The sequence below is a fragment of the Astyanax mexicanus genome, chromosome 16 (genome assembly GCF_023375975.1).
Source record: "Astyanax mexicanus isolate ESR-SI-001 chromosome 16, AstMex3_surface, whole genome shotgun sequence".
Taxonomy (NCBI): Eukaryota; Metazoa; Chordata; class Actinopteri; order Characiformes; family Acestrorhamphidae; genus Astyanax; species Astyanax mexicanus.
In genome coordinates this window covers 15,894,779-15,921,217 of record NC_064423.1, presented here as the reverse complement: position 1 = coordinate 15,921,217, position 26,439 = coordinate 15,894,779, and the positions used below count along the sequence as shown (strand labels likewise).

The 26,439-nt window shown below is 36.3% G+C and overlaps 2 protein-coding genes across 2 annotated transcripts; both read left to right on the top strand.

The window, feature by feature from the left end:
- Positions 1 to 880: 880 nt before the first annotated feature.
- On the top strand, positions 881 to 13,809 carry ankrd29 (ankyrin repeat domain 29). The gene is made up of 10 exons (XM_007240095.4): positions 881 to 1,094; positions 2,197 to 2,307; positions 3,134 to 3,232; positions 4,179 to 4,277; positions 7,446 to 7,544; positions 9,512 to 9,610; positions 11,029 to 11,127; positions 11,303 to 11,398; positions 11,513 to 11,611; positions 13,006 to 13,809. The coding sequence occupies exons 1-10, from the start codon at positions 1,083 to 1,085 to the stop codon at positions 13,087 to 13,089; spliced, it is 897 nt and encodes a 298-aa protein (XP_007240157.2). The 5' UTR covers positions 881 to 1,082; the 3' UTR covers positions 13,090 to 13,809.
- A 1,229-nt stretch (positions 13,810 to 15,038) lies between these two features.
- Positions 15,039 to 26,263, top strand: LOC103033151 (vacuolar protein sorting-associated protein 4B). Its single transcript, XM_007240094.4, has 11 exons — positions 15,039 to 15,249; positions 16,033 to 16,144; positions 17,470 to 17,614; positions 17,714 to 17,772; positions 17,877 to 17,996; positions 19,487 to 19,643; positions 20,471 to 20,619; positions 20,750 to 20,831; positions 22,097 to 22,316; positions 23,045 to 23,185; positions 24,100 to 26,263. The coding sequence occupies exons 1-11, from the start codon at positions 15,235 to 15,237 to the stop codon at positions 24,199 to 24,201; spliced, it is 1,302 nt and encodes a 433-aa protein (XP_007240156.2). The 5' UTR covers positions 15,039 to 15,234; the 3' UTR covers positions 24,202 to 26,263.
- The last annotated feature ends 176 nt before the right edge of the window (positions 26,264 to 26,439 follow it).

Genomic DNA, 26,439 nt, shown 5'->3' with positions numbered 1-26,439 from the left:
AGGTCAGACATTTCTTGTGGTTGGTCACCAGGTTTGTACAAATCGCATTGTGAATTTTGGCCCATTCCACTTTCACAGAAAATCTCCAAATCCTAGAAGTTTAGGCTCCCTCCACAGATTTTCTATTGGATTAATGTCTGAATTAATGACTGGCTTGGCCACTCCAGGACCTTAATGTGCTTCTTCTTAAGCCATTCCTTTATTGCCTTGGCCGTATGTTTTGGGTCATTGTAATGCTAGAAGATCCATCCACAACCTACTTCAGTGTTCTGGCTTAGGCCGGGAGGTTCTCATTCAAGATTCTACCATACATTGCCCCATTCATCAGCCCTTCAATATGGTAAAGTCTTACTGTACCCTTAACAGAGAAACAACACCAAAGCAGAATGTTTTACCTCCATGTTTGCCAGTGGAGGTAGTGTTCTTGGGGTCATATCCAGCAATTTCTCTGCCTTCAAACACAGTGTGTCAAGTTGATGCTGAAGAGCTCATTTTTTTGTCTCATCTGACCACATCACATTTTCCCAAGCCTTCTCTAAAGAATTCAGATGCTCATTGGTGAACTTCAGATAGGCCTGTACAAAAGTTTTCTTAAGCAGAGGGACTGGAGGATCCAGGTTTGGAAATGAAAAATGTTTGGATCCATTAATTATAACATTTTGAAAAAGTAAAAGGAGGGACTGTGATTAATTAATATTGTTGTATTTTTTTATTGTAAGATTATTATTACATATATTTTTTCTGTCATTTATTTTTTTAATGCTTCATTGGTTTATTATTAGTGATTAAATGTCCATGCTAATAATGCTAACATGAACTGAAACTGGACTGAGACACACAACCACACACACACACACACACACACACACACACACACACACACACACACACACACACACACACACACACAGAGAGAGAGACAGAGAGACCGTCGTCTGAACATGAGCGCAGCAGCGGCAGAGGAAGTAAATTTTACAACAGAAGAAATCCCTGCTCGTGCTGTTGTTCTGCAGTAAGTGTTGGCACCCCTAGCCCCACAGCGTTTCTGCACATGCGCGGGATGAGGCTCGGATGAAGTCAGCATGTCTTTCAAGGTAAATCAGCTTCAATAACATAAAGCAGCCTATAGCCATTACACTGCAGAGCATGCGGAGAAAACAGGCTGAAACACAGCCTTCAGCAGAGCGGGTTCAGCACTGGAGGGGTGCAGGGGGCTGTGAGGGGGGCTGGCTGTGCTGCATGATTACTAATTATCTGCTTGCTGTTCATTAATTCACCCAAATCTCCAGTATTCCTCTAATAACAGGTCCCGGGCATGCTGGGCATTTCTGTTCTATAGCTACAGTAACACTGCAGTAATGAATGCGGATGGGTAGACTGTGTTTACATGCCAGTTTGGGTTTGGGAGCCTCAGTGTGGTCTTAGATTGTGGTTTTATCAGACGAGTCACGGATTTAAGGTGGAATATTATTTTATTGGCTGCAGCAGAAGCTGTCCAGACAGTTGGAACAAAACCATGGGGCGGATTTGTACTTTCTATACCTAAATTTGTCCCCTCTGTGTTTAATTGGGTTATTTACATTCATAATGTTGCAATGCACTGCATTCTGTATTATGTGTTCTACATTTTATAGTATAGTATTTGCTTCCTGGTATAAATATATACAGCTCTGGAAAAAATAAGAGACCACTTATTAGGATGAGTTTCTTTGATTTTACCAAATTGAAAACCTCTGGAATATAATCAAGAAGAAGATGGATGATCACAAACCATCAAACCAAGCTAAACTGCTTGAATTTTTGTACCAGGAGTAGCATAAAATCCAAAAGCAGTGTGTAAAACTGGTGGAGGAGAACATGCCAAAATGCGTGAAACTGTGATTATAAACCAGGTTCATTCCACTGAATATTGATTTCTGAACTCTTAAAACTTTATGAATATGAACTTGTTTTTTTTTTGCATTATTTGAGGTCTGAAAGCTGTGCATGTTTTTGTTATTTCAGCTATTTCTCATTTTCTGCAAATAAATGCTCTAAATGACAATATTTGTATTTTTATGAGAGAAATGTTGTCTGTAGTTTATAGAATAAAACAACAATGTTCATTTTACTCAAACATATACCTATAAATAGCAAAGTTACTGAAACTGATTCAGAAAATGAAGTGGTCTGTGTGTGTGTGTGTGTGTGTGGCAGAAGGAAACACCCCTGGCCAATGCTGTGTTTTGGGCAGCAAGAAAGGGGAACCTAGCCCTTCTTCAGCTTCTGCTCAACAGTGGCCGAGTGGACGTTGACTGTAAAGACAGTGTAAGACAGTCTACTCTAATGTATTATTAATAAGAAATATAAGTGCTGTGGAAACATTTCAAACACCTGTGATGGATCCCCTGCTTTCTTATCTAGACAAGAAGTTTTATTTACTTAAGAAAACAGGATTATTAGAATTAGTGCTGGGTGATATTAAATAAAAACTACAATAGCCACAATAAAGAGTTTTTTACAGGTTAATAAAAGAAGCAAATGTGTACTGAGATTTCCCCTGACAGCTTCTATATGTAAAGGTGTACAATCTCTATTATCCCATTTTAAAAATGAAATTAAAACATTAATTTGATTAATCAAAGTAATTTGATTTACCTCCCAGCCCTAATTAGAATAAAAAAAGAATACAAAAAATTAATTGTACATCTCTGTGTTCATCAAAACACCTTCAAAGCTCTCCTTAAATCAGTGCCTAATGATGTTAAATCAGGTGAGCTGGAGCAATTTTTTTTGTTCTTCAGACTAGCTCACAAAATCTTGTTCATTTTTACTATATTTATGTTTACCTGCATCTGTTGCAATGTAATCTAGAGTAAAACTTTGCAAAACGTTTGGACACACCTCTTCTAATCTCAGAATTCCAGAAATATATCCAGAACATTTTTTATATTTTAGATTCTTCTAAATACCACATTTAGCTTTGAGGACAGATTTGCACACTCTTTGTATTTTAATCTTAGTGTCTTCTTGAGGTAGAGTCATTCTTGTTGTTATTGTTTTTATTATTATTATTATTATTATTATTATTATTATTATTATTATTATTATTATTATTATTATTATTACTATTATTATATTCTTTTTTTCCCAGTATGGCACATCAGCCTTAATGGTGGCATCTTACAGCGGTTATTATGAGTGTGTGAAGGAACTGATCATGCAAGGGGCTGACATCAACCTACAGAGAGAGGTAAGAACAGATCATAGACAGATCAAAACTGCCAATAACAAACACTAATCCTAAACCCTGTTGATTACTCAGAAAAAGCAGTCATGGGTGAAACACTCTTATCTGTTACTCAGTAAAAGAGCTGAATTGCTATAGGCTGAATTAGTGGAAATTGCATTTAGTGGAAATGGCATAGTTTGAATGTAAGTGTTTGTCAGTTATTATTACATATTGTAAATCCCAATTTTATTTATAACCTTCTGTGAAAAAACAATTACAATGAAAAGACCAATAAAAATGCTTCAAAATGTCTAGAACAAAATTCTTTTAATTAGACTTCATCTAAAAATATGCATTGCTTAAGCACTGAAGTGCATTGCTTGTTGTGATATCATGCATTGTCTTTATGTACATTTCATGTGTCGGAAAGTAAAGTTTACATAAAAAAAAATCTGTAGTCTTTAATGAAAAAGGATTTTTCATTTTTATTAATTAAGTGGTTTGGTACAAAATCTAAGCCAAATCATGTGATTGTGAGTTTTATAAGGTTTATAAATAGGAAATATTTTTTTCTGATGGAAGGTATACCCAAATTCTATCTTCAGATGTATTCAGTATATTGTTGTGTTTGTGAAGGCTGAGCCGGTCCGGCCTCTAAAGAAATTATAACACTTATTGCATTATCAGAATGAGCTCCAGCATTCAGCCGTCTCCAGATTCACTGCTGTGTTTGTTGTATGAGCTTCTATGAGGCCCTGTGGAGGATTAGAGGACAATGATGGGTTTGACTAATAGTTCATCTTAAAGGATGTGTGTCCAGCAGCTGATGATAATGTTTGAAGGGTGTGCATGTTGTTGATGTTGCTGACCACGCGCCAAGCTGAATGACAGTGTGTTTTAAACTTTTTTCTGTTTGTGTGCGTGTTTGTGTATTTGTGTGTATGTGTGTGTGTTATTGTTCCTTCAGACAGGCTCTACTGCCCTGTTCTTTGCAGCACAACAAGGACACGATGAAATCATTAAGCTTCTGTTCGAGTTCGGAGCCTCCACGGAATTCCAGACCAAGGTTAACAAACAAGTGTCATTTTTTGAATATTATTGGAATATTTAAAAACGTAAATCTCATAACAAACAAATCAGGAAACAATTGAACAATCACCACAATCAGAATTTTCAGGTATTATTCATAAAAATAAACTAAATACAGCACCAGTTTTTGAACAAATAACTTTAAAAAACAATCCACTAGGTTTTATTTACTGAAATACAACAAAAAAAAACACAAATTATTTTAGTTCTAACAGACCAAAATGACTGCAGTTTATTTCCATTCTCTGTATCAATGTATCATATAAAGGAGAAGCATTTTAATTGTGGGCCGGTAAGGATGTCTAATAGGGGTGGACAATATGGCCCTAAAGTAATATCACGATATTTCATGGTATTTTTGTGATAACGATACTCTTGGCGAAATATATATATTTCAAGAACACACTACTGCAACAAAATGAAAATTAAATTGTATTATTACATACAATAAAAATAATAGATTAATTAAAAAACACAAACATTTTGATCAGATTTGTAAAAGAAGTCAATGATCCAGAACGTCATGATACTAATAATGCACTCCAAATATCTTCATATATCCAGGATTAAAGTAAAATAAATTATACTGGACACTGGTGTGATAATTAGGTTCACAATATTGAAAAATGTTGGCTATATTATTGCGTACGATAGAATATGGCACACCCCTAATGCTTTATTCTCTGCTAGGGTTATGATGATGCTGATGATGCTAATACACAAATATATACGTACAATGTAGAAATGGCTCTCAATGTACCTGGATCATTATTAAAGAGAAAATATGCCATATGGGAAGCCGGGCCTATAGTTCCTGCATCCAAATCTGGCATGACAGCTGGTCACATTAATTGATTGGGGATAAGTCTGTTGACTGGGCAGCCCCCAGAAGTGTTACATTCCTGGGAAACACTTGCTGTGTATGGGTGAGCATTATCCTGCTGAAAAATGCCTGGTGAAAGCAACGCCATGAAAGGCCACACACATGACTGCAGGATGTCCTGCATGCCCTCCATGCTTGTTGTACACAGTGGCTCCTCAGATTATTTCCACACCAGCAATTTGGGCAGTGTGTCGCTCCACAGCAAAGGCGGGATTCATCATCATAAGGCCTACGTGCTCAGACGCTAAAGACAATACGGTTCCAGTCTGCAGCAGTCCAGGTTTCTCGTTAATGACAGTGCTGCATACAAAGGAGAAGGTGGCTGCCTGATGGACGGCCTAGAAAGCATTCAATCAAGTATTTAAGTCCTGAGATGCACCCAGGGTCAAAGTCTCTCAGCTGGGCAGCTTACTGTATCTTCAAGTACATCTGTCACATAGAGGTGACATAACTGCATGTTGAGTTTTGCAGCAATCTGATGTGTGTAGGTATTGATGAAAACAGCAGTATTACATGTTGTGTAATATTTGGAGATATATGTGGCTTTAAGAAGCCGATGATGCTTTGTGTGAGATAATGCTGATCAATTCAGATCCCGAGCCTAGAGATGCAAAGTCAGACCAAAACAACATAAAGCATTCTGACAGCCAAGCGGAATATTGCACGACACTGCGCTATGTGTGTGTGTGTGTTTATGAGAGAAAGAGAGACAGAAACAGAAGGAGTGAGCCAGAGAGTAGACCCAAAGCAATTAGAAGGTGAAATGTGCTGACCAGTCTGAGTTTAATAACCTGCTGTAGCAGAGCAGTCTCAGACAGACTGGGTCTGGATTAATTACAGTAATTACTTCTCTCATCCTAGACAAAACTGTCATTTTTGTCAATGACACTTCTTCCTTGTCTTCTTAAGGGGAATCCATATCTGACGGTGTGTAGATGTGTAGCTGCATTCATTCATTTTATCTCCTTCATTACTGCACTATGTATCCAAATGTTTGTGGACACTAATTCATTCTAATGAATGAATAAATTAAGTTACTTTAAAGTGGCAGGCCAAATTATTTTGTTTTTAAACTAAAAGCAGAGGCATTTCTGAGTTGAGAGGGGACAGAATATTGTGCTAGTGTGCTGAAACGTTCATCCATGCTAAGCCTAATATATTCATTCTAAACCTGGGGTGTCTGATCGCTTTTTGCAGGAGTTCTTCTGGCCTCTTTACGCGTCTTTACGTACTTACGTCACATGTACAGCCTCTAAAAGAGGATCCGGCTCAGTTCTACTGTACGCGAGTGGCTGGTGGAGCATGGGAGACTTCAGAAGGGAAACTCCACAGTACCACAGTAGCTCATTCATTTACACTGACCAAAAACTGACAACTGTATATAATAACTCTCTTGCATCCTCTCAAGACATTGCCCTCATTTTCCCTCATTGCGCTCTCTCTCTCTCTCTCTGACTGAACATAACCTGAAATCGGATTTATCTGCTCTGAAAGGAGACCGCATCACACTCGCCCAGTTTAAAATGATTCTTCCGCATGCCCGGTGCAATTACCCATTTTACCAGTGAGGGCCCTTACTCCCCCAAATAACACAAAATTTACAGACATTAACTTTAAGTTGCACCCTATTTTTTAGTTGTCCAGTAGCAGTGCTGTAAGACCTCATATTCTTTTTTCATTGCTAAAACTGAGACTGAGTCCATTGTTAAGCTCAGCTAAAGGCGTTGCCATGTGGGTCAGCCAAACCTGACTCTTGCTGTTCTAGTTTTCTTCAGTTTTCGAGTCTTTTGAAGCTGTAGAAAGCAGTACTAGCACACTCTACTTTTAATAGTCACAGAGTTCTTTGTGTTTCTGTGTGTACTTATTATGATGTATGTGTAAATGTGTCAAAATGCCGCATTAGAGACTTCAGTAACACGTTCTGTTCTTTAATACTGCTTTACTAAAGACAAAATGGTAATTTTACATGAGAAGGGAAAGAAGCCAACATATAATATATGCAGAAAAACATTTGAGTATTTGAAATTTGAGTAAGCAGTCTGGTATGCCATGTGTGAGATGGATGAGGATAATTTTATCTATTAATTTTTTTTTCACAGAAAAAAGTGTGTCTTAAGAATCAAACTATTACACCCATGAGGGTAAAATGAATAGTTGATTCTGTGTGTTTCAGAACAGAAGGCTGCCAAATAAATTTGGCAGGCGTCTCGGTCTAAAGCAGAGAAACAAATGTGCTTGTGTCTGTGTGTTCTGATTCTTCAGGATGGTGGTACGGCCCTGTCTGCAGCCTGTCAGAGTGGGCACTCCAAAGTGGTGGAGACTCTGCTTAAGAACGGAGCCAACGTTCATGACCAGCTCAGTGTTAGTCCTCTTTCTCTTCTTTTTCTTCTTTATTCATCTTCTTTATTAATCCATCCCTGTCTGATCCTGCAGTCATAGCTGTGTGTGGGAGCTGTGTGTGTACAAGCTGTGCCAGTTCCTCTTGTTTCTGCCATATCAGTGACCACAAACTGCTGCCAAAAACTGAACTGGACACAAAGTCTAACTGGACACTGAGTCTAAACACTGACCTAGTGCACGTCAACACAGACCAAAATAGCGCCCGTAAGTGCCAGAGAGACACCAGTGGAAGTGCAAATGAGACGGGAGTTAAAATAAAAACATTAGAACACATGCTGGAAGAAACAGCATGCTGTAAACAAAGATGAGTAGTACCTTGGCTTTGCACTCAAGTACAATTTGTTCTCATCAGTGCATATTAATACAAATTTTACTCATCCTCAAGTATATTTTTAAGCAACATATTATCATTTATAATGAAAACAAAATATGAAATGAAAAAAAATAACATCTTGGGAACTCCCACACCTGTACACATTTTAGGTGTTATCTTATTAGCAAGATTTTATTTTATACTACGATTTTGTTAGCTTTGATATTCTCAGACTTCTTTACAAGGGGCAGTCTATGAGTACTGTATATGTGTCATATGAGTATATTGCACCAACATGCCAGTTGCCATGGGACAGGAACAGGAAGTATTTTGTTTTATACATTTTCCCATGTTCCATGGAAGCCGAAGAAGTTGAGGTGCCTTCTGCATTGAACGTGGATGTGATTTCTGCTACTGTTGCTTGTCTATTCCCACAAAATGTCTAGTCTGAAAATGCAGGTCACAATCAGTACCACCCACTGTGCTAAGCTGTCCACTGTGGGTGGTAATGCCTTCTATGACAGTCCCAGAACACAAGACACCCTAATTTGAAGAATGTTAAATGCCCACACCACTTTAGAAATTGAATTTCCAGGCCTGGATAAGTTTTGGAAAAATAAAAACACCAAGAAAGTTTTGGAAAAATCGTAGAAATTTGGTCAACAAATCTTTGTGTTTCTGTTTAGCAATGAGCGAACAACAAATACATCAGCTCAGAGTTAATTCAGTAATTTAGTTATAGTTTCAGTTGATTTTTGGGTTTATTGTCCATGTCTGCACTGATGTTTAAAAAAATCCTATGGTCATGACAATTTGCCTAAAAAAGGCATGGAAAAGTCATGAAAAAAGTCATGGAAATGTATTGATTAAAACGTATATGAACCCTGATCAGACCTTGTTGATGGTAACTCTTTTCATGGTAAATTCTGGCTTGACCAGTATTTAACCTCTCTCACAAGATAACACCTCACAACATATACAGTTGTGGGCATTTTAAGACATTGCCTTAGCCATAATGCTGTATGATCAATATATGACCAAAGAATGTCAGGTTGACAAAAATAATAACATTCAATAATACTGTAATAAATTAAACAAATAGTAATAAATTACTTAAATAGGAAAATAAAAATAATCCCTGGTGGATTAATTATTCACTTCATGCACTATTATTTTAGTTTAATTCTCTCAGCAATAAATTACATGTTTTGTATTACATACAGTATAATATAAAGTAAGGATTATATATGGATATTAAGTGTTTAAGTGTTTATTTAAATCTCTGAGCACAATTATTTGTCAAAAGTTTACACTTAAACACTTAACACACATTTAGTTTGTAGATTTACAGAAATTTCAGTAAGAAGGTAATGCAAGATATGCTAGAAAACATATCACATGACTTATTATTATTATTAATTAAAGTATTAAAGTAATTCTATATTTATGCTTTTTCTCTTCTGGTGTCAAATATAGATGCTCATACATGTGTAACACATATCAGTGTGGATGACCGTAGAGTGTTTTTACCCCAGTGTTTTCCTATGAGTCACTCTCCATAACTGTTACTCTCTGCATGTTTGGCCCACAGTCAGTTTCTCCTCTCCCATTACAGGACGGAGCCACACCCCTCTTCTTAGCCTCACAGGAAGGTCATTTGACCGTCGTGCGTCAGCTGTTGTCATCTGGAGCCAAAGTGAACCAGCCTAGAGAGGTGAAGGATCCATTCTACCCTTCATGCATGACCTTAAGTTACCGTATCTGCACTATCATCATCACTGAGTTGAGTTTGGAATTATTATTTATGTGTATAAATTATATTACTGTAATGCTAGGACTCTACCATTCATAGGTTTCAAATAATTTAGAGCTGCAGGTAATTAAGTAGTAACTGGGAATATATATATATAAAACATTATTTCCAGAATGAGTCATGTTTAAAGTTAACTTGAAATCAAACTAATTTTTTTTTTTTCAACAAATATTCCATAAAATATATAATGACCTTTGCTGCTTCTACAACATCTTTTAATTTTTAATGACCTCACCATGCGCCATTGAGCAAAGCATTGAGCAGACCTGTCATGATAAATTACATGAATGATATATTGTACTAGTAATTATTGCGATAAATAATGCTATTGTCATTTTAAAACCATTATACAGTATGTGACTGATATACTGATAAAAAAGTAGCATAATCATTACATTACAGTAGCAATTACACTATATTTTTAAGAGCAGTTGACTTTTAATTATAATGAAAATTTAGACTTTGAAATGTAAGTATGAAAATGTTTAAATATCAGAAAAAAATATATAAAAATAAAATAAAACTAAGTCAGTGCCAATACACTGGGCAATAATGAGGTCGACAAAAATGACTGAGGTTATGTCCACATATATGTTTCACTGCCCCCTTCCACTATCTCCACCTGTTTTTGAATTGAAATGTCAGCTAGTTTATAGACCCAAAGTATGGAGAGAAAATATCACATATTATAAACATCTAATATTATATATATTTTTGTAATTATACTGTATTCTTTGATTGTGATGTTTGTTTTCAAACCCTAAAAACAACAAAAAAAAGTATTCACACCCCTTAAATTTTACAACCACAAGGTGATTTTAGGTAATATACCAACACAAACTAGCACATAACTGTGAAGTGGAATGAAAATAATACGTAGTTAAAAAAAAAATATATGAACAGCAATTTTCATGTCTTGATGTCACAGATGCTCAATGGGATTTAGGCCAGGACTTTGACTGGACCATTTTAACATATGAATATTCTTTTCTCTAAACCTTTCATTCCACTGTAGTTCTGGCTGTATGTTTAGGGTCATTGTCTTTCCGGAAGGTGAACCTTCTTTCAAGTCTCAAGTCTTTTGCAGCCTCCAGGATTGCCCTGTATTTAGCTCCATCCATCTTTCCATCAACTCTGACCTTACAGAGTTAAATGCATTTAGGTTTGTAGTTGTAAGATGACCAGGGTGTCTCAAGCTGCTGTATATTCTTGGCTGTAATATTTTTCTAAATTCACCCTCACTTAAAAAACGAGGCTTTCATTCTTTATATTGATCATGTATTTCTGATTTCTGTATTTCTGCTTTCCTTGTACCTTAGGATGGCACCGCCCCGCTGTGGATGGCAGCCCAGATGGGACACAATGATGTTGTGAAAGTTCTGCTGCTCCGTGGTGCAGATCGGGACGCTGACCGACCAGTACGCCACTAAATCTTATAACATGACTCTTTAAATCACCAGAAACATCTCAACACTTAATACAGCCTTAGGAACACTGCAAGTGTAAACAATTAGTACTGGTTGTAATGATTAAATCTCATGCAGCTTTATGTAATTGTGCCTCTCACTCCTCTGCTTGTTCACTTGTTGAAAGGACGGCTCCACAGCGCTTTTTAAAGCGGCACACAAAGGACACTGCAACGTCATCGAGGAGCTCCTCAAGTTCAGTCCATCTCTAGGCCTTCTGAAGGTATGATAAATCTCACAATGGGTTAATATATTTCACTATTCACCTGATTTCCTCTCATATGTTAATCGATTTTCCTGTTTTTAATCATGGGCTGTTTTACATGTTGTTTATTAGAACGGTTCCTCAGCTCTTCATGCTGCAGTCATGGGTGGAAATCCGAAAACTGTGAAGCTTCTGCTGGGAGCGAGCGCTGACCCCACTTTACGCAACAAGGTGAGTTTCACTACTTTTACAGCATGGGTTCCCATCCCTGTTGCTTTTCCAGCAAATTGTAAACAAAATATATATATTTTTATATTGTAAATAGTGTTTATTCATTTTGCAAGCAAAAATCAAACAATGCACACAGTGACTAGATTGCAATCACTGTAAAATGCAAAACAGAAAGAACAAATGATGTTATATATTAACAGTTATATATATATAAAAAATAAAGCCTACAGGATTTAGTTCCAATTAGGTTGCATTAAATATTTGGCAACCAAAATTATTTGTCCAAAAAGGGCCAAAGAAGGCATTTATGGTGTAAAATGAAATTTTATGGAAAACCTGTAATAAAAAAATGGAATTTAGTATTCAGCCTGGAAAAATGTATAGCTATTTTAGGTATATGTTTGAGTAAAATGATTGTTGTTGTTTTATTCTATAAACTCTGGACAACATTTCTTAAAAATATTGTCATTTAAAACATTTTATAACAAAAAAGATACAGAGCTTTCAGACCTCAAATAATGCAAAGAAAACAAGTTTCGTATTCATAAGGTTTTAAGAGAAATCAATATTTGGTGGAATAACGCTGGTTTTTAATCACAGTTGTCATGCATCTTGGCATGTTCTCCTCCACCAGTTTTACAAACTGCTTTTGGATAACTTTATGCCACTCCTTTATGCCACTCCTGGTGCACCTCTTGATTACATTCCAAAGTTTTTTTTATTTGGTAAAATCAAAGAAACTCATCATTTTAAGCAGTCTCTTTTTTCCCAGAGCTGTGTATTATACAGTAGTGTGATTGTGTCCTGAACCAATTCTGTTGTTAATACTGACCTCTGCTGACTGATACACAGTATTACACAGACATGATAGAGAATATCTGTACATTGTGTACAGTATTGTGCACATACCACCTTGAACTGTGATTGTATTCAGTTCTGTATTTTAAGCAATATTATTCAGTATCTAATTATAAATTAGTAAGATCACTATGGGCCAGTGACCAGGGCAAAATTATATGAACCAAAAATGTGTTGTTTCATCTCTTTCCCAGAATATCAGCACCTGTACTCGGTCGTACAGAAAAAAATCATGATCATGATGCATCATCATAATTGTGAACTAATAATGTGTGTATAAAGGTTAGGTAGTGGACAATCTTGGGTAAGGATCACATTGCTTGTGTTCTTGTGCCAAATCACAGCGTTGTAAATGGATGTGAAAACACCCACATGTCCAAATATTTGTGGAAACCTCTTCTAATAAATGCATTCAGTGGCCCCTTTAAGCCTCTTAAAATAATGATTTTACACAGTTATTTTTGATATTTTGTCATTTTTATCTGATGCGCATTTTCATTAACCTGTTCTGATACTGGGTTATTCTCTTTCTTTAGAACAATGACCTTCCTGCAGATCTAACGAAGAACGAGCGCATCCTGAGGATCCTCCGGCCACAGATCTTAAATGGAGGCAGTTGATGACAGTTTCTCTTTGCCTGTTAGTCGTTTACAGTCTCCGTTTTTGTGTCCATTAAAAATGCACTATACTCAAATAGAAGAGGCCACAAATGACAAACCAGATCTTTTTAAGGGTGCCTGTTTGCATTCAGAATACACTAATCTATTTCAAACACAAAGCAGCAGAAAAAATCTTTTGTCGTGGGAAAGCGGAGTTCCATACAAACTTCAAGACTTTACTTTAAATCTGTCGTGAGTCAGGTCCCACAGCTGCACATAGTAGAACTGTGATCAAACTGTGATACAGTGTTCCTCACTTTTATGTTGACCAGTGATAAAAAAAAAATACACAAAATGTGCACTGATCTTTTAATCCTGTGTTTATGTGCATTTTTTTTTTGTTTTATATTAAATGCTTGGCCATGAGGTAATATAATAAGACCGCAGTTTATGTTTCTGCAATGACCCTAAGTTACATTTTTAGGTCACAAATTTAATACATTAAATGTAAATAACATGTATAATATAAATCTAAAAATAATATAAAATAAATACATTTAAAATCTGTATTAAAGGGTGTCATCCATGTATTATACTGTGACCATGCCTTATTTAAAATAATCACCTTAAAAAAAAACAGGTGCTTTAATATATGCAAAACAATTATTTTCTTCGCCATTTTTCTGTGCATCCTTGAAAATGTTTGTGTGAATGCGTATGAAATTGTATATTTGTGAAATCTGTAATAAAATATGTTTATAAAGTGTTATACATTTTCAGGTATATATTTATTCTCTGTTTGAACATGTTAGACCTGCGGGGATTTAAACCAGTTATCTGTAAAACACAATTATTGTGTCCCAAAGTAAAGAAGAGCAAAGTAAAAAACAATCCCAAATAATCTGTAAAATATTATGAATTAATTATAAATACAATTTACCCTGCTTTCAGCACATTCAGGTATTTTGATACTTAATTACCAACTACTGTCCCTGTCCAATGAAGAACTAGTATCTCCAAAACAGAAATATAGAGATAAAACATTCTTAACGATTAAGGTAAGTCAGTTTAAAAATATTTTAATTCAGGTAATTTATTGGTTCATTCAATGATATCTTTAGTTTAGCGTTTAGGAAGAATAATAGAAATAATCTTAATTGCAACCAAAAGAATATGAAAACTGGGAGTAGTTTTGCTAAACTAACACTTTTGTACTTTATTAAGCTCATTTGAAGCCTGTGAAAAGTGATGCTCTTGTTTTGACATTTTTGTTTTAAACATGATAAAAGTGGGGTTTTTTTTGTTTATTATTTTTATAATTTCTTTATCTTTACCTTATATCCTGGAATATTTTAGACGTTTACATGGTGAAGTTATTTAGCGATTTCTCAGTGTGAATTTTATAGAAATTAAATAAACATAAAAGCTTACTAAATAAAAAAAAATGTAAAAAAAAAACTCAGGTATACAAAAAAGTTTTTTAAATATGTTTGTTTAATTAATTAAAAATAATAAATTAACAAAAGGCGTTCATTTAAATGTTAAAAATGAAAAGTTAAACATTTTTTATTAGTTTTAAAAGTGTTTATTTTCTGCTTTTATATTCTTTAAAATTATTTAATGATGTCCTAAAATATTTTTTTTACACATAAAAGATAAAGTTACTTGGCCATTTTTATTGTGAATTTTATAATTATAAAATAAACTTTACAAAGGTAAACTAAACTAAACAATAATAAATAAAGTTTAATTGGAATAAAATTCCAATTAAATAAAAGTAACAGCTGATGCTGCCTCAGGTAGATGTGCTTTAGGTCATATGATATAATAAATGAGTGCTACAAGAGCAGGTAATCAACTTATAATTTTCTATAATATTTAGATTTAAAATAAATAATAAAAATGTATGAATTGTAACCACAGGGTGTGGGGGATCCTCGTGTGGGCGTGGCTTAAATGACGTCCGGCTGACGTTCATCACGGAAGAGACCTAGGAAAAGGTTTAGATGAAACTAGTACACAAAGTGATTTAGTGAATATTGTAGTAGATTGTTTATGTATTTTACAACGTGTTTGGTGTAGGAATAGACATGTAGCTGAATATCAGCTGTGTTTACTGTACTGTAGATTAAATTTCAACTTTAAAGAGTTAAACCACGACTACAAATGGCCAATCTACAGGTAAGCACCTTTGTTGTTTATTGAAGAGTCTCTACCTGTGGAGAGACACCTGTGGGCGGGTTATATTTAAAAACAGAGGAAAATACGCGATAAGTGTTTAAACAGAAGTTTCGTTTCTTTTATTAATGTGTTTTAAATATGAGACAGGTTCTGTATGTGCTGCTCTGTTTGTTTCCGAATTTGTGTACCTTACTTAAACACAGTAAAATAGGTTATTAAACCCTCAAACAGCCCAAATATTACTTTAATATTATTTTTAAGTCAGTTTATTGCAGTAAAAGTATGTAAACAAGCTGTGGAAAAGTGTAAGATCCTCAAATGGAAATAGGAACTAAATACGAAAGAGGAAGTCTCTTTTCCTTTCACATGTTTTCAATAAGTACTGTATAAATATGTCTTACTAAATCTGTTTTGTCCACTTTACTACTTAAAATAGGTAACTACATATAGGTAATTTCGGTCAGAAATTCAGCTTTTGCCACATACAAACACTTCATGCTTTAGAACATGAATTATTTATATGTTCACATCTGTTGTTCAGTCTATATCAGTTTCCCTTGTGCTTTCACCATAAAAGACTTTCACAGTATAGAAACACTATTAAAATGAAATACATTAATACGTTTAGATTAATTGTATTACACTAATGCATTACTATATTTAGTAACCCAGCAGAACCCTCCATTGAGTCTCTATAGATATAGCTTAACCGATCCCTAGCCGGAGATTCCTGTTAGACTGGATGTTTGTCTCGTCTGAACTCTTTCCCTTTTCGTGTTACAGAAAGCGATAGACCTGGCCACCAGAGCTGCTGAGGAGGACAAGGCAAAGAACTATGAGGAAGCTCTTCGTCTGTACCAGCACTCAGTTCAGTACTTTCTACATGTGGTGAAGTGTAAGTAGTCGTGTGATCCTAGTTTTCCTTATTTTAGTAAGGGAAAAACAGTTGTTGGACTTAGATTCAATTTAATAGGTGTTAATGTAATGAAAATATTAGTTATTTCAATATTAGAGTGCAAGGGGGTCAACAGTATTGACATTTATCTCCTCAAACTTTTTACTCAAGTAAAAGTGTAAAAAAATATTTTTAAAAACTCCTTAAAATGTAAAAGTAAAAGTAATGTAATTAAAAGCTTAGGCCGAGCTGCAGGAGCCTATAGTATACTGTGAGAATACAAAATTAATTGTTGTCAATTATGGCAAGTTTAAAAAATAACTAATTTCCATTCTTAAACCTTCAAACATTTATGTTTTCAGTTTTAGCTACTCCTTTTCCAATATTGTGAGGTTGGAGCACACTGTATTTTTCCCCCTTTGCCCTTTAAATAGCCTGAGTCTGCCACTGCATGGTGACATGCAGCATTTGTGGGTTATCCTGCAAAACTTTTGTCCACAGTTGTTGTAGCTTGGCCTGTAGATCCTGCACACTTGTATGTTGCCGCAGATGATCGCATTAATGCTTGATTAGCGATGAATCAGACCAGGAAAGTGTTGCAGTCTGGCTAAGACATTTCTGGGAAACCCTTGCTGTGTGTGGAACAGCATTATCCTGCTGAAAAATACAAGTTAGAAGCCTTGTCATGATATGGTAGCTGTTCCTGTGTCTTGTATCACCACAAGGGGTGACCAACTGTCATATAAGATGCCTTCACAGATCATCACACCAGCAGTGTGTCACTTTACAGCACTGTGCTCACCATGTGGCCCTCATACACGAACATGACCATAGTTGTATCCAAACCAGAATGTGGACTTAAATCAAAACATGCTGTTTCTTTTAGTTTTATAATGTGTTACCTTTTAAAATCTGTCAACTGTATTCGAGTACATTGTTAAGGGATGTCTAGTAGTTAACAATCTCTCCCCAAGAGGAACACTGTCAAAAAGTGGCTCAAGTGTGAGAAGACCTAATTTCCAATTTCTAATCAGACCACCTGTAACCTGTAATCACACAAGACATAATTGCATACCACGTTTTGCAGCAACCCAGTCTATTTGTTTTCTTTGAACATATAATGTTTATAATTTTTGTAATTATTATTTGTTTACTTTTTATTTACATTTATTCATTGCATAGTGTCAGTCCAGCCAGCACTCTATAGTTCTCATCCCGAAAGCATCCCTGTTTAGACATAATGCTTAGAGTTAGTAAGTCCCACTCTCTGCCAATCAAAGTTAGACATAATGAACTGTGCTAATGGACTGTGCTGTATTCTTCAGATGAAGCTCAGGGGGACAAGGCAAAGCAGAGCATCCGGGCTAAGTGTGCAGATTACTTGGACAGAGCAGAGCAGCTGAAGGAGTACCTGAAGAAGAAAGAGAAAGCACCTCCCTCCAAGCCTGTGAAAGTGTCTGATGATAAAGGGTCAGAATCTGTCTATTATCTAATTTAATAATGGTCTGATCTAATAATCTAATGACTAATAAAATGACCGTAATTTCAAATGAAACTGTATTTGTACAGGAATGAAAGTGATGATGGCGAGAACTCAGAGAAAAAGAAACTACAGGGTCAGCTTCAAGGTGTGTGACCCTGCCTCTCAAACTGCCAAAACAACGGCATGCCTCCTAGCACTCAGGTTGATGTGGAGTGTTCTTACTTTTCACTAACACTCATGTGATTGCAGGAGCCATCGTCATGGAGAAGCCGAATGTTAAATGGAATGACGTTGCTGGCTTGGAAGGAGCTAAAGAGGCGTTGAAAGAGGCGGTGATCCTGCCAATCAAATTCCCACACCTTTTCACAGGTACAGAGCACACACAGCTTGCATTTATTCCCCAGTTAAACCTAAAATCATGAATGAGCAGTTTGTGGAGTTTCTAAAAACTGAGATGCACTTTAAAATAAAATGTTGATTGGGGAACTCAGCTCTTGAATTTAAAACACTAAAATGTTAATAAACATAATAGGGTAACTCAATTTAGCCATTACAGTTAATACAATAAATACAAATAACATTCATACAAAAAGTAGTGTTTTTACATCACTATGTTCATTAAAACATCTCCAAAGCTCTCATCAAGGGAGGCTAGTAATATGTATAGTTATCATACAATACTTAACACCTGAATTGGTAAATCCAAATAAAAAAATGCTTAATGATGTTATTTCAGGTGAGCTGGTAATAAAATTGATTACATTAACTGAGGCGCTGGTTGGGGTGTCAAGGAGAAATCGAGAACAAATTGTTGTTCTTTGGAGGCTCCGAGTGGTGCAGTGGACTAAAATGCTGCCACTATGATTTGGAGATTACTGGTTCGAATCCTAGTCATGCAGCTCTCTCCCCACATCATACCAAAGGGTGATGTCGATCAGCACAAGGTGTCTGTGAGCTGATGTATTGAAACGGAGGAGCTGCACTTTTCTCCGAGCGCACTGTGGTGCTACTGCAGCCAGAGCTGCATCTGCAGCAGTTCAAAACAAGGCGGTGGTTGACTTCATATGTATCGAAGGGGGAGGCATGTGCTAGTCTTCACCCTCCTGGTATTGGGGTGTTACTAGTGATAAAGAAGTACAGCTGAACAGCTGAGTGGGTAGGACAATCAACATAGCAAAAGACGGAAAGCAAAGAAGATGAAAAAAGACAAACAGACAAGAAAGGCCAACCACAGTTCTGCATTTTCTGAGCCAGTTAGTCAATCAATAAATAAACAACAAACAACCAACTACACAAAGCCCCCATCACTCTACACACACACACACACAACACACAGAGACTGAACTGTCTCTATTTTTCTAATATTTGCTACAAATTCAATATTCCACTAAGAACTATATATTTTTTTACCCCAGTAACTGATGTGATAATGTATGACCTATTTGTTACAGTATGTTACATATCTCTGCACCTCATCCTTACCAGACACATTTAGACTGTACTGTATCGGTACTGCACTGTCCTGTCTCATGTCTGCTGTATTTATTGTATTTAGTGTAGTGTTCTAGTTTTATGTTGCACAATTTGTTGCATGTTTGCAGTTTATGTTGTCTATATTGTATTGTTTGTTTCATGTTGCACCATATTGGTTTCAGAGGAACGTAATTTAATTTCACTGTGTATTGTTGTACTTGTGCTCAGACGAAATGACAATTAAAGTCTCTTGACTTGACCTTTCCTCAGTGCTCCTGTTCTTCCTTCCTAGCTTCCTTCCATACTTTTAATCCTTTCATCTGTACTTCCATAATTCATATGTAGTGTTTTTATATTCTTATATGCTCTTGAACTTTCATCCCCAGGTAAAAGGACTCCATGGAGGGGGATTCTGCTTTTTGGCCCTCCAGGAACAGGAAAGTCCTACTTGGCAAAAGCAGTGGCTACTGAGGCCAATAACTCCACCTTCTTCTCAATCTCCTCCTCTGATCTGGTGTCTAAGTGGCTGGGTGAGAGTGAGAGGTAAGAGATGAGATTACACACTATTGACACTCTAACACTTGCTTTCTAAATGCAGTCATGGGTATAACCCTGGCCTCTTGACATCTCTATGCAAATACTCCTCTGCCTCTAAATTGTGGCATGTAGAAGACATTCTCTATAGCAGAGGATTACGTGTGCTGCTCCTGCAAGTAGTACTGGGAACTGAAAAGTTGACATTTTAGTCACAGGGAATTTGTTTAATATAAGATTTAAATGCTTTAATGGGATTGTGGCTTTATTTTTTGTTTCTTTTGATTATTTTAATAGCAGTTTGACTGTAAATTATATATTATTTTATTTACATTCTACACAAAATGCACCAACATACCAAATTTCACAAGACTGGACCTAGTGTCATTTTCCTTGACTTTTGTCATGTCTGTGGAAGCTAGGGAAATTTGCAATGACCTGTGGGATATGCATGATATGATTTTGAGTCGTTTGCCTGTTCAGAAGCCAATCATGATCATTACCAGTAAGTGAGCTATCCACTGTGAGTGGTAATGCCTCCTGTAAAACTGTTTGACATTGTGGATCGAGGAATCTTAAATGCCTGATCAACTTCCCAATAAAATGTCTCCTCCATCTGGCACCCACTATCAGGCCTTACTCAAACTCAGATTGTTTTTGTCACCAGCATTTAGCCTCACTCACAAGATAACACCTCACTACTTAAACAGATGTAAGCATTCCCAAAATCCCAAAAAACATCTATTAAAAATAAATACTTTTTAGCTTGATAATAAATAGAAGAAAAAACACCAACAAAGCGATTACTAAAGAAATATTTCTGTTATCTTCTCCAGGTTAGTGAAGAACCTCTTCAGCATGGCACGGCAACACAAACCCTCTATCATCTTCATTGATGAGATTGACTCCCTGTGCGGATCCAGGAGTGATAACGAAAGTGAAGCAGCTCGCAGGATCAAGACTGAATTTCTGGTTCAGATGCAAGGTGAGTGGAGTGGGGCTCCTCAGTTTTTCCTTTAAGTGACTATAGTATGTAGTATACTATAGACTATAGTATAAGTGCTATAAGTGGCTGTTGGCAGACTAAATTTTTTTTTCCTTTGTTGAATCTATAGGTGTAGGTAATGATAATGAGGGAATTCTGGTGCTTGGAGCAACTAATATCCCTTGGACTTTAGATTCTGCAATCAGGAGAAGGTCAGTGACAATGGATATGAGTATACTATGCAAAAAATATTATGGCTGATTGTTGTAACAAGTTTTGATACCAATGCCTAAATAACACAAAGTAACGAATAAACTGTACTGAAAGTCGACGTTTGTGGACACCCCTTATAAAAGCATTCAGCTACTGCAGAGCTTGCCAAGGCCTGTATAGTAGTATTGCCAGTAGAATGGGACTCTCTGAGCAGATGAGCAGGACTCTCTAGGCCAGAAATGGACTAGAGGGGTATAAAGTTTGCCTGCTGAGCTGTAGAAATGGTAGTGGTCCATCCTATAATTTTGGGCAAATTGGGTATTTTGAGATGTTGAGGATTTGTTGATTATTTGCGGATGAGGTAAGTGATCATCCAATATCCTGACCTCACTTACACTGTTGTTACCGAGTGCAGAGTTTTTAGGGGTATAACAAAGTATCGTCACACATGCATGGAACAATGCAATGGACAATTTTGATGATGTGCATTGTAGGAACATACATGATTCCATGTTCTGCTATTGAAATTTTTTGCAGTTGCATTGTTTGAACATCATAAGTCGCAAACCCACTATTGCAGGCCAAAAAGCCAATGGGCGTAAGCAAAGTGCAGTGGTGTCAGTCATTATTGACTGAAGCTAATCACACAAACTTTTTTTTTTTACTATGATGCCTGAGGGGGCTTACTGTGGTTGCTGCACAAGTTTTGTCTCTGCAGGCTTCAACTCGTGAGCTGGAAAAGACAAGATCCACCCAGCCCTCACAAGCCAAAATGTCAGATTTCCAATAATGTACAGGAGTAAATAGTACAATGTTTAAATTTTACATGCAGACAAATTAAATTAAAAGTCACCAAAAACAGTACTTTAGTAAGGAGACATTTATTTTAGATTAGTTAAATAAAAAAGTAATTAAGAGTTAAGAATTAAGAATTAGGAGAATACAGAAAGTGTTTATTCAAGCAATTACAAGTAGGCCAAATCTGCTTATGTTTTGTCCTTCATAATTTGTTCCAAATATTGTGAGAAAATAAAATAGTGAATCCAGAATTGTGAATTTAATTGAATTGAGAGAGAGTGAATCGATACACCCCTACTGATTTCAAGAGAAACAATGAATACTTTTGTCCATATATTTTACAAGCCTGTGTGTAGATGTGTTTTGCTTTGAACCAGCCTTGTCCATATAGTAATAAAATATTCATTTGTATTCATTTAGTTTTGTGCATGTGGTTTATCTCTGTTTCTGTGTCTGTGTGGATCAGGTTTGAGAAGCGTATCTACATCCCACTTCCTGAGGAACACGCTCGATCCTTCATGTTCAAGCTTAACCTTGGCACCACCCCCAGCAGCCTCACTGATGAGGACTTTCACACCCTGGGGAAGAAGACTGAGGGCTACTCTGGTGCAGACATCAGCATCATTGTTAGGGATGCTCTTATGCAGCCCATACGCAAAGTCCAGTCTGCCACACACTTTAAAAAGGTGGGTACCATGTGTCTTATGTGTGGAGATGTCTGCAGAGCTTTCTGTTTCAGTTAGCACTTCTAAAAGTGTGTAGGGCTGTCTAATGATGCAAAGAGATGCAGTATTGCTTCACATTTCATGAAAGAAGTATTTATCCTCTCAGCACTTGTGCTTTGTGTGTGATTGGGAAAGCCCTAGCTTGGGTGGTTGGGTCAATGATTGGTGAATGAGGTGGCTTAGAGGTTAGAGAGCTTGGTTAAGGGGTTTGAGGGCCAAATTTTCTAAGAGGACACTGTTGGGCCATTGAACATGGCACATAAGCCTCTCTGCTCTAGAGGAACTGTCGTATGGGCTCTGAGCTCTTAGCCTAGATTAGTTTAAGGACGACAATAAATCTGTATCAATTTCCCATGAAGTCTCATGTCCCATGATATTTGGCATGTCATTGAATACTACCTCATTAAAGGGAATTATTTATTTCAACATTAGCCTAGAGTCTAGCTATTATTTTGCTGTCTTGTTATTTGTTGTGCTATCTAGTTTTGATGCTCATCATTGGCTCAAAAATCAATATCTAAATTTGAGTTGAACTGAAATGATCAAAGCCTTTTCAGCATATCACAGCCCATTTAAAATCACAGTGCACTTAGAAAGTATTCACTATGGCATTAATTTAATAAAAACTACCCCCACATTTGAATGTAGATTTCTTTACTTATCCATGTTGATTTCTTCCATGTATACAGGTCAGAGGAAAGACATGGAACAACCCTGATGCAGTCGTAGATGACCTTTTGACCCCATGCTCTCCAGGTGACCCAAATGCCATTGAGATGACCTGGGTAGACGTTCCAGGAGACAAACTGCTGGAGCCTATTGTCTGCATGGTAAGAATTATGTGGACAAACCTTAAACTGATTTATTTTTGGTTGGTGGTCTTTTCTCAGCTCAGCAGTGACCCTGAGGGCCCTATTTTCGCGATCTGTAGATGAGCTGCCAACTGCACACCACACAGCTTGATTTAGGGCGCGTCAGTGTGTCTTTGCTATCGTAACAACAGGAAAAGTACACTTTGTGCGTCTTGAAACGCAAAAGGCATGTACTAATTCTCGTAATTAATCATGGGTGTGTTTTGGGCGTAATGTGAAATAAAAGCGTTTCACTTGCCATTCCCTTTAAGAGTCAGGTGTGATCTGACTTTGGCAGATTGCTATTTTAAAGGTGCATCCCTTCTGCATCTTTATTCTGTATTTTGTTTATAGTTTATGAAAAAGTTGGGTTTTTGCACTGCTGCACATCCGTGTGTGTAAGTAAATAATGAGCTGTACACGCTTTGTGCACACCTGCATTGACATGATAGCAATGAACGTCTGACTGTTGACTGTAGTCTAGTTTCTAATCAGTCAGTGGTGCACCTGTGTTTTCCACTGCCAAGATAGCATTTTGCAAATGAGCAAATTGGATGTTGACTAAGTATAAGATTGGGCATGAAATGTTTAAAAGCTCCAGAAGCACTGCTGTGCATAAGTTACTTGTACAAGCACATCACACACCAACACATCATTGCCGTGCTGAGAATAAACCACTACCCAAACACTAGCGGCTGTGGTGGTCCTGACCATTGAAGATATAATATAATATAATTAATAATCTATATACAATATATATAATATAACTACAAAGTGTCCCTGTGTGATCAGTGAAGCTGATGAGATGGAAAGTAAGTTTAGAAACAAGGAGGAGGTTTTAATAATATAAATTGATGTTAAATTGTCCTTATCCACGTGTCTTTTTACTCCAGGCGGACATGCAGAGATCACTGGACAAGACCAAGCCCACTGTAAATGAGGAAGACTTGGAGAAGCTGAAAAAGTTTACTGAGGACTTTGGCCAGGAAGGCTAACTCCAACCTGAGCCTAACATCCAAAAACCTTTTACTCTATTTGTTTCACATTTTAATTGTTCTACATATGTTTACCTCATGTGGCATCTGAGCCATTTAAATCCTCCTCTTTTGATATACATAATTTGTAATGAAATGTCTATGTATGATATTGGGTGTTTGATGAACTGACACTGGTTATTTATTGAATAAGGTTGTTATTATATGGGAATATTGAGCTTGGCAGCATTTTAAGGGGATTTTCCTCAGCCTTAGGGTGCCTAGAAAGAGGCACCAGGATACAACTTTTTCCTGAACATTAAAATAATCAACAGTTGATGTACAGTAAATGGCCTTTCTGACTGTCAGATGTTCTGTGTTTTATACATTTTTGTGTGTTCAGTATCACAGTGGGTGTATATACTGCACATCTGTTCTCCTGTCTAAGTAGACGTCTTGCCAACTATTTAACATCCTATTATGGAATAATGGACATATGTTCATACTTTTTACAGTACTGAGGGGTTTCTTTAAAATAATGCATAAAGCAGTAAAATCTTTTAGGAAGTTTGTCAGATTTTTTCTTCTTCTTCTGTTGATTTAAATGTTGTTTGAATGAACAGAATTGTTATCAACAGGATAATATTATGCTCAACAGTTTGTGGCAGTTTTGTGTCATCCCCCTTATGAAACAAAACACTGTTGACTTTTGTTAGGTACTGACTTTTGCATATCAGGAACATCCCACAAGACCAGCCTGATGATATTACATTTTGTCTCAGATTTTTAAGCTTGCCCATTTCTATGTTTCAACACATCAACTTCAGGAACTCAATGTTCACTTGCTGCCTAACACCTAGATCCTACCTACTGACACGTCCCATTGGAACCAGATCATCCTTTTTGTGAACTTTAATTTATTATCTTATCTTTTTTATTAACATAGCTGAAAAATGTACACTTTGCATTTGGACAGATGTTCGCTTCACCAGAATTAATATTTTTTGTTTACACAAATATTTAAGCATCTTTAGATCTTCAAATTTAACTTCCAGTATAACCCTATTGCAAGAGCAACAAAACTCTGAAAGCTCCCCCCAAACCTATATGGCCTGTTTAATTTAAAAGCAGTTTGTTTTGGCATATGTTCACCTCTGACTTCGTTCATTCAGTTACAGAGTTGTCAGACCTGGTCACACTGTCAAATTCAAGTTCTAGTTATCCCGCTTCCATATTCTGACACATTACACATACGTTTCAGATGAGTTTTTGTCACAAGAAACAATAGATTATCTGCAAAAATAGATCAGAGCATTGTACATAAAGTTTGAGATATCTGATCCATTAAAGCCATTTAACTCAGGTTAAAATCTCTTCCATTGCCTAGGTGTATAAAACCAAGCAAAACGCAAGCAGACTGCTTTTACAAACATCAGTAAAGAATGGGTCCCAGGGCAAGTTGGGGCATGCCCAGTGTGGAGCAAGTGGCTTGGTCTATCTTAAGGGAGACTTTACATATTTTCTTTCCTTTTTTTGTTATATCTGCAGCTCTAGAAAAAAAATGAGACCACTTTAAAATTATGAGTTTCTTTGATTTTACTAAATTGAAAACCTCTGGCCATCAAACCAAGCTGAAGTGGCATAAAGTTATCCAAAAGTGTGAAGTTTCCACAATCAGTGATGGTTTGGAGAGACATGTCATCTGCTGGTGTTGATCCACTGTGTTTTATCAAGTCTAAAGTCAGTGCAGTGCTTTCCCAGAAAATCTTACAGCACTTCATTCTTCCCTCTGCTGACAACTTTTATTGAGACCATAAACAATAAAACCATCAACAATAAAACAAACACTAACAATAGATGGCTCTGTAACACATCTATATAATTTGAGTTCCAATATAATTTTTAACTGAATTACTGAAATAAAGTAAAGTTTAAATGATATTCTAATTTGAGATGAAATTGAGATGCACTAGTATATAAACTTTTATTTTTATTTTGAAATATTTATTCATGATTTTCTACTGGCTCCTACATTTTTAGTCTTATATTTTTCCTCCAAGCACCAATAAACATTCTAAAGGTTGCTCGACCAAATTGTTTTGTGTAGCAAAGTGCGACAGACAGTTTTATCTACAGTGCTGTTGGAAGTATGTTTTCAGATACTGATCTAATAAGCATAAAAAAATTTCTTAGACATCTGTAATTGAGGTTAAATACTTTATTGATTACAATCATGACAGTAAATTATCGCAATGCAGC

Excerpts from the sequence above, each read along its gene's own strand:
- LOC103033151 (XM_007240094.4), top strand. Across the intron at positions 19,644-20,470 it reads TGGCTGGGTGAGAGTGAGAG|GTTAGTGAAGAACCTCTTCA; the intron begins GTAAGAGATGAG and ends TATCTTCTCCAG. Across the intron at positions 20,620-20,749 it reads ATTTCTGGTTCAGATGCAAG|GTGTAGGTAATGATAATGAG; the intron begins GTGAGTGGAGTG and ends TTGAATCTATAG.
- ankrd29 (XM_007240095.4), top strand. Across the intron at positions 3,233-4,178 it reads ACATCAACCTACAGAGAGAG|ACAGGCTCTACTGCCCTGTT; the intron begins GTAAGAACAGAT and ends TTGTTCCTTCAG. Across the intron at positions 7,545-9,511 it reads ACGTTCATGACCAGCTCAGT|GACGGAGCCACACCCCTCTT; the intron begins GTTAGTCCTCTT and ends CTCCCATTACAG.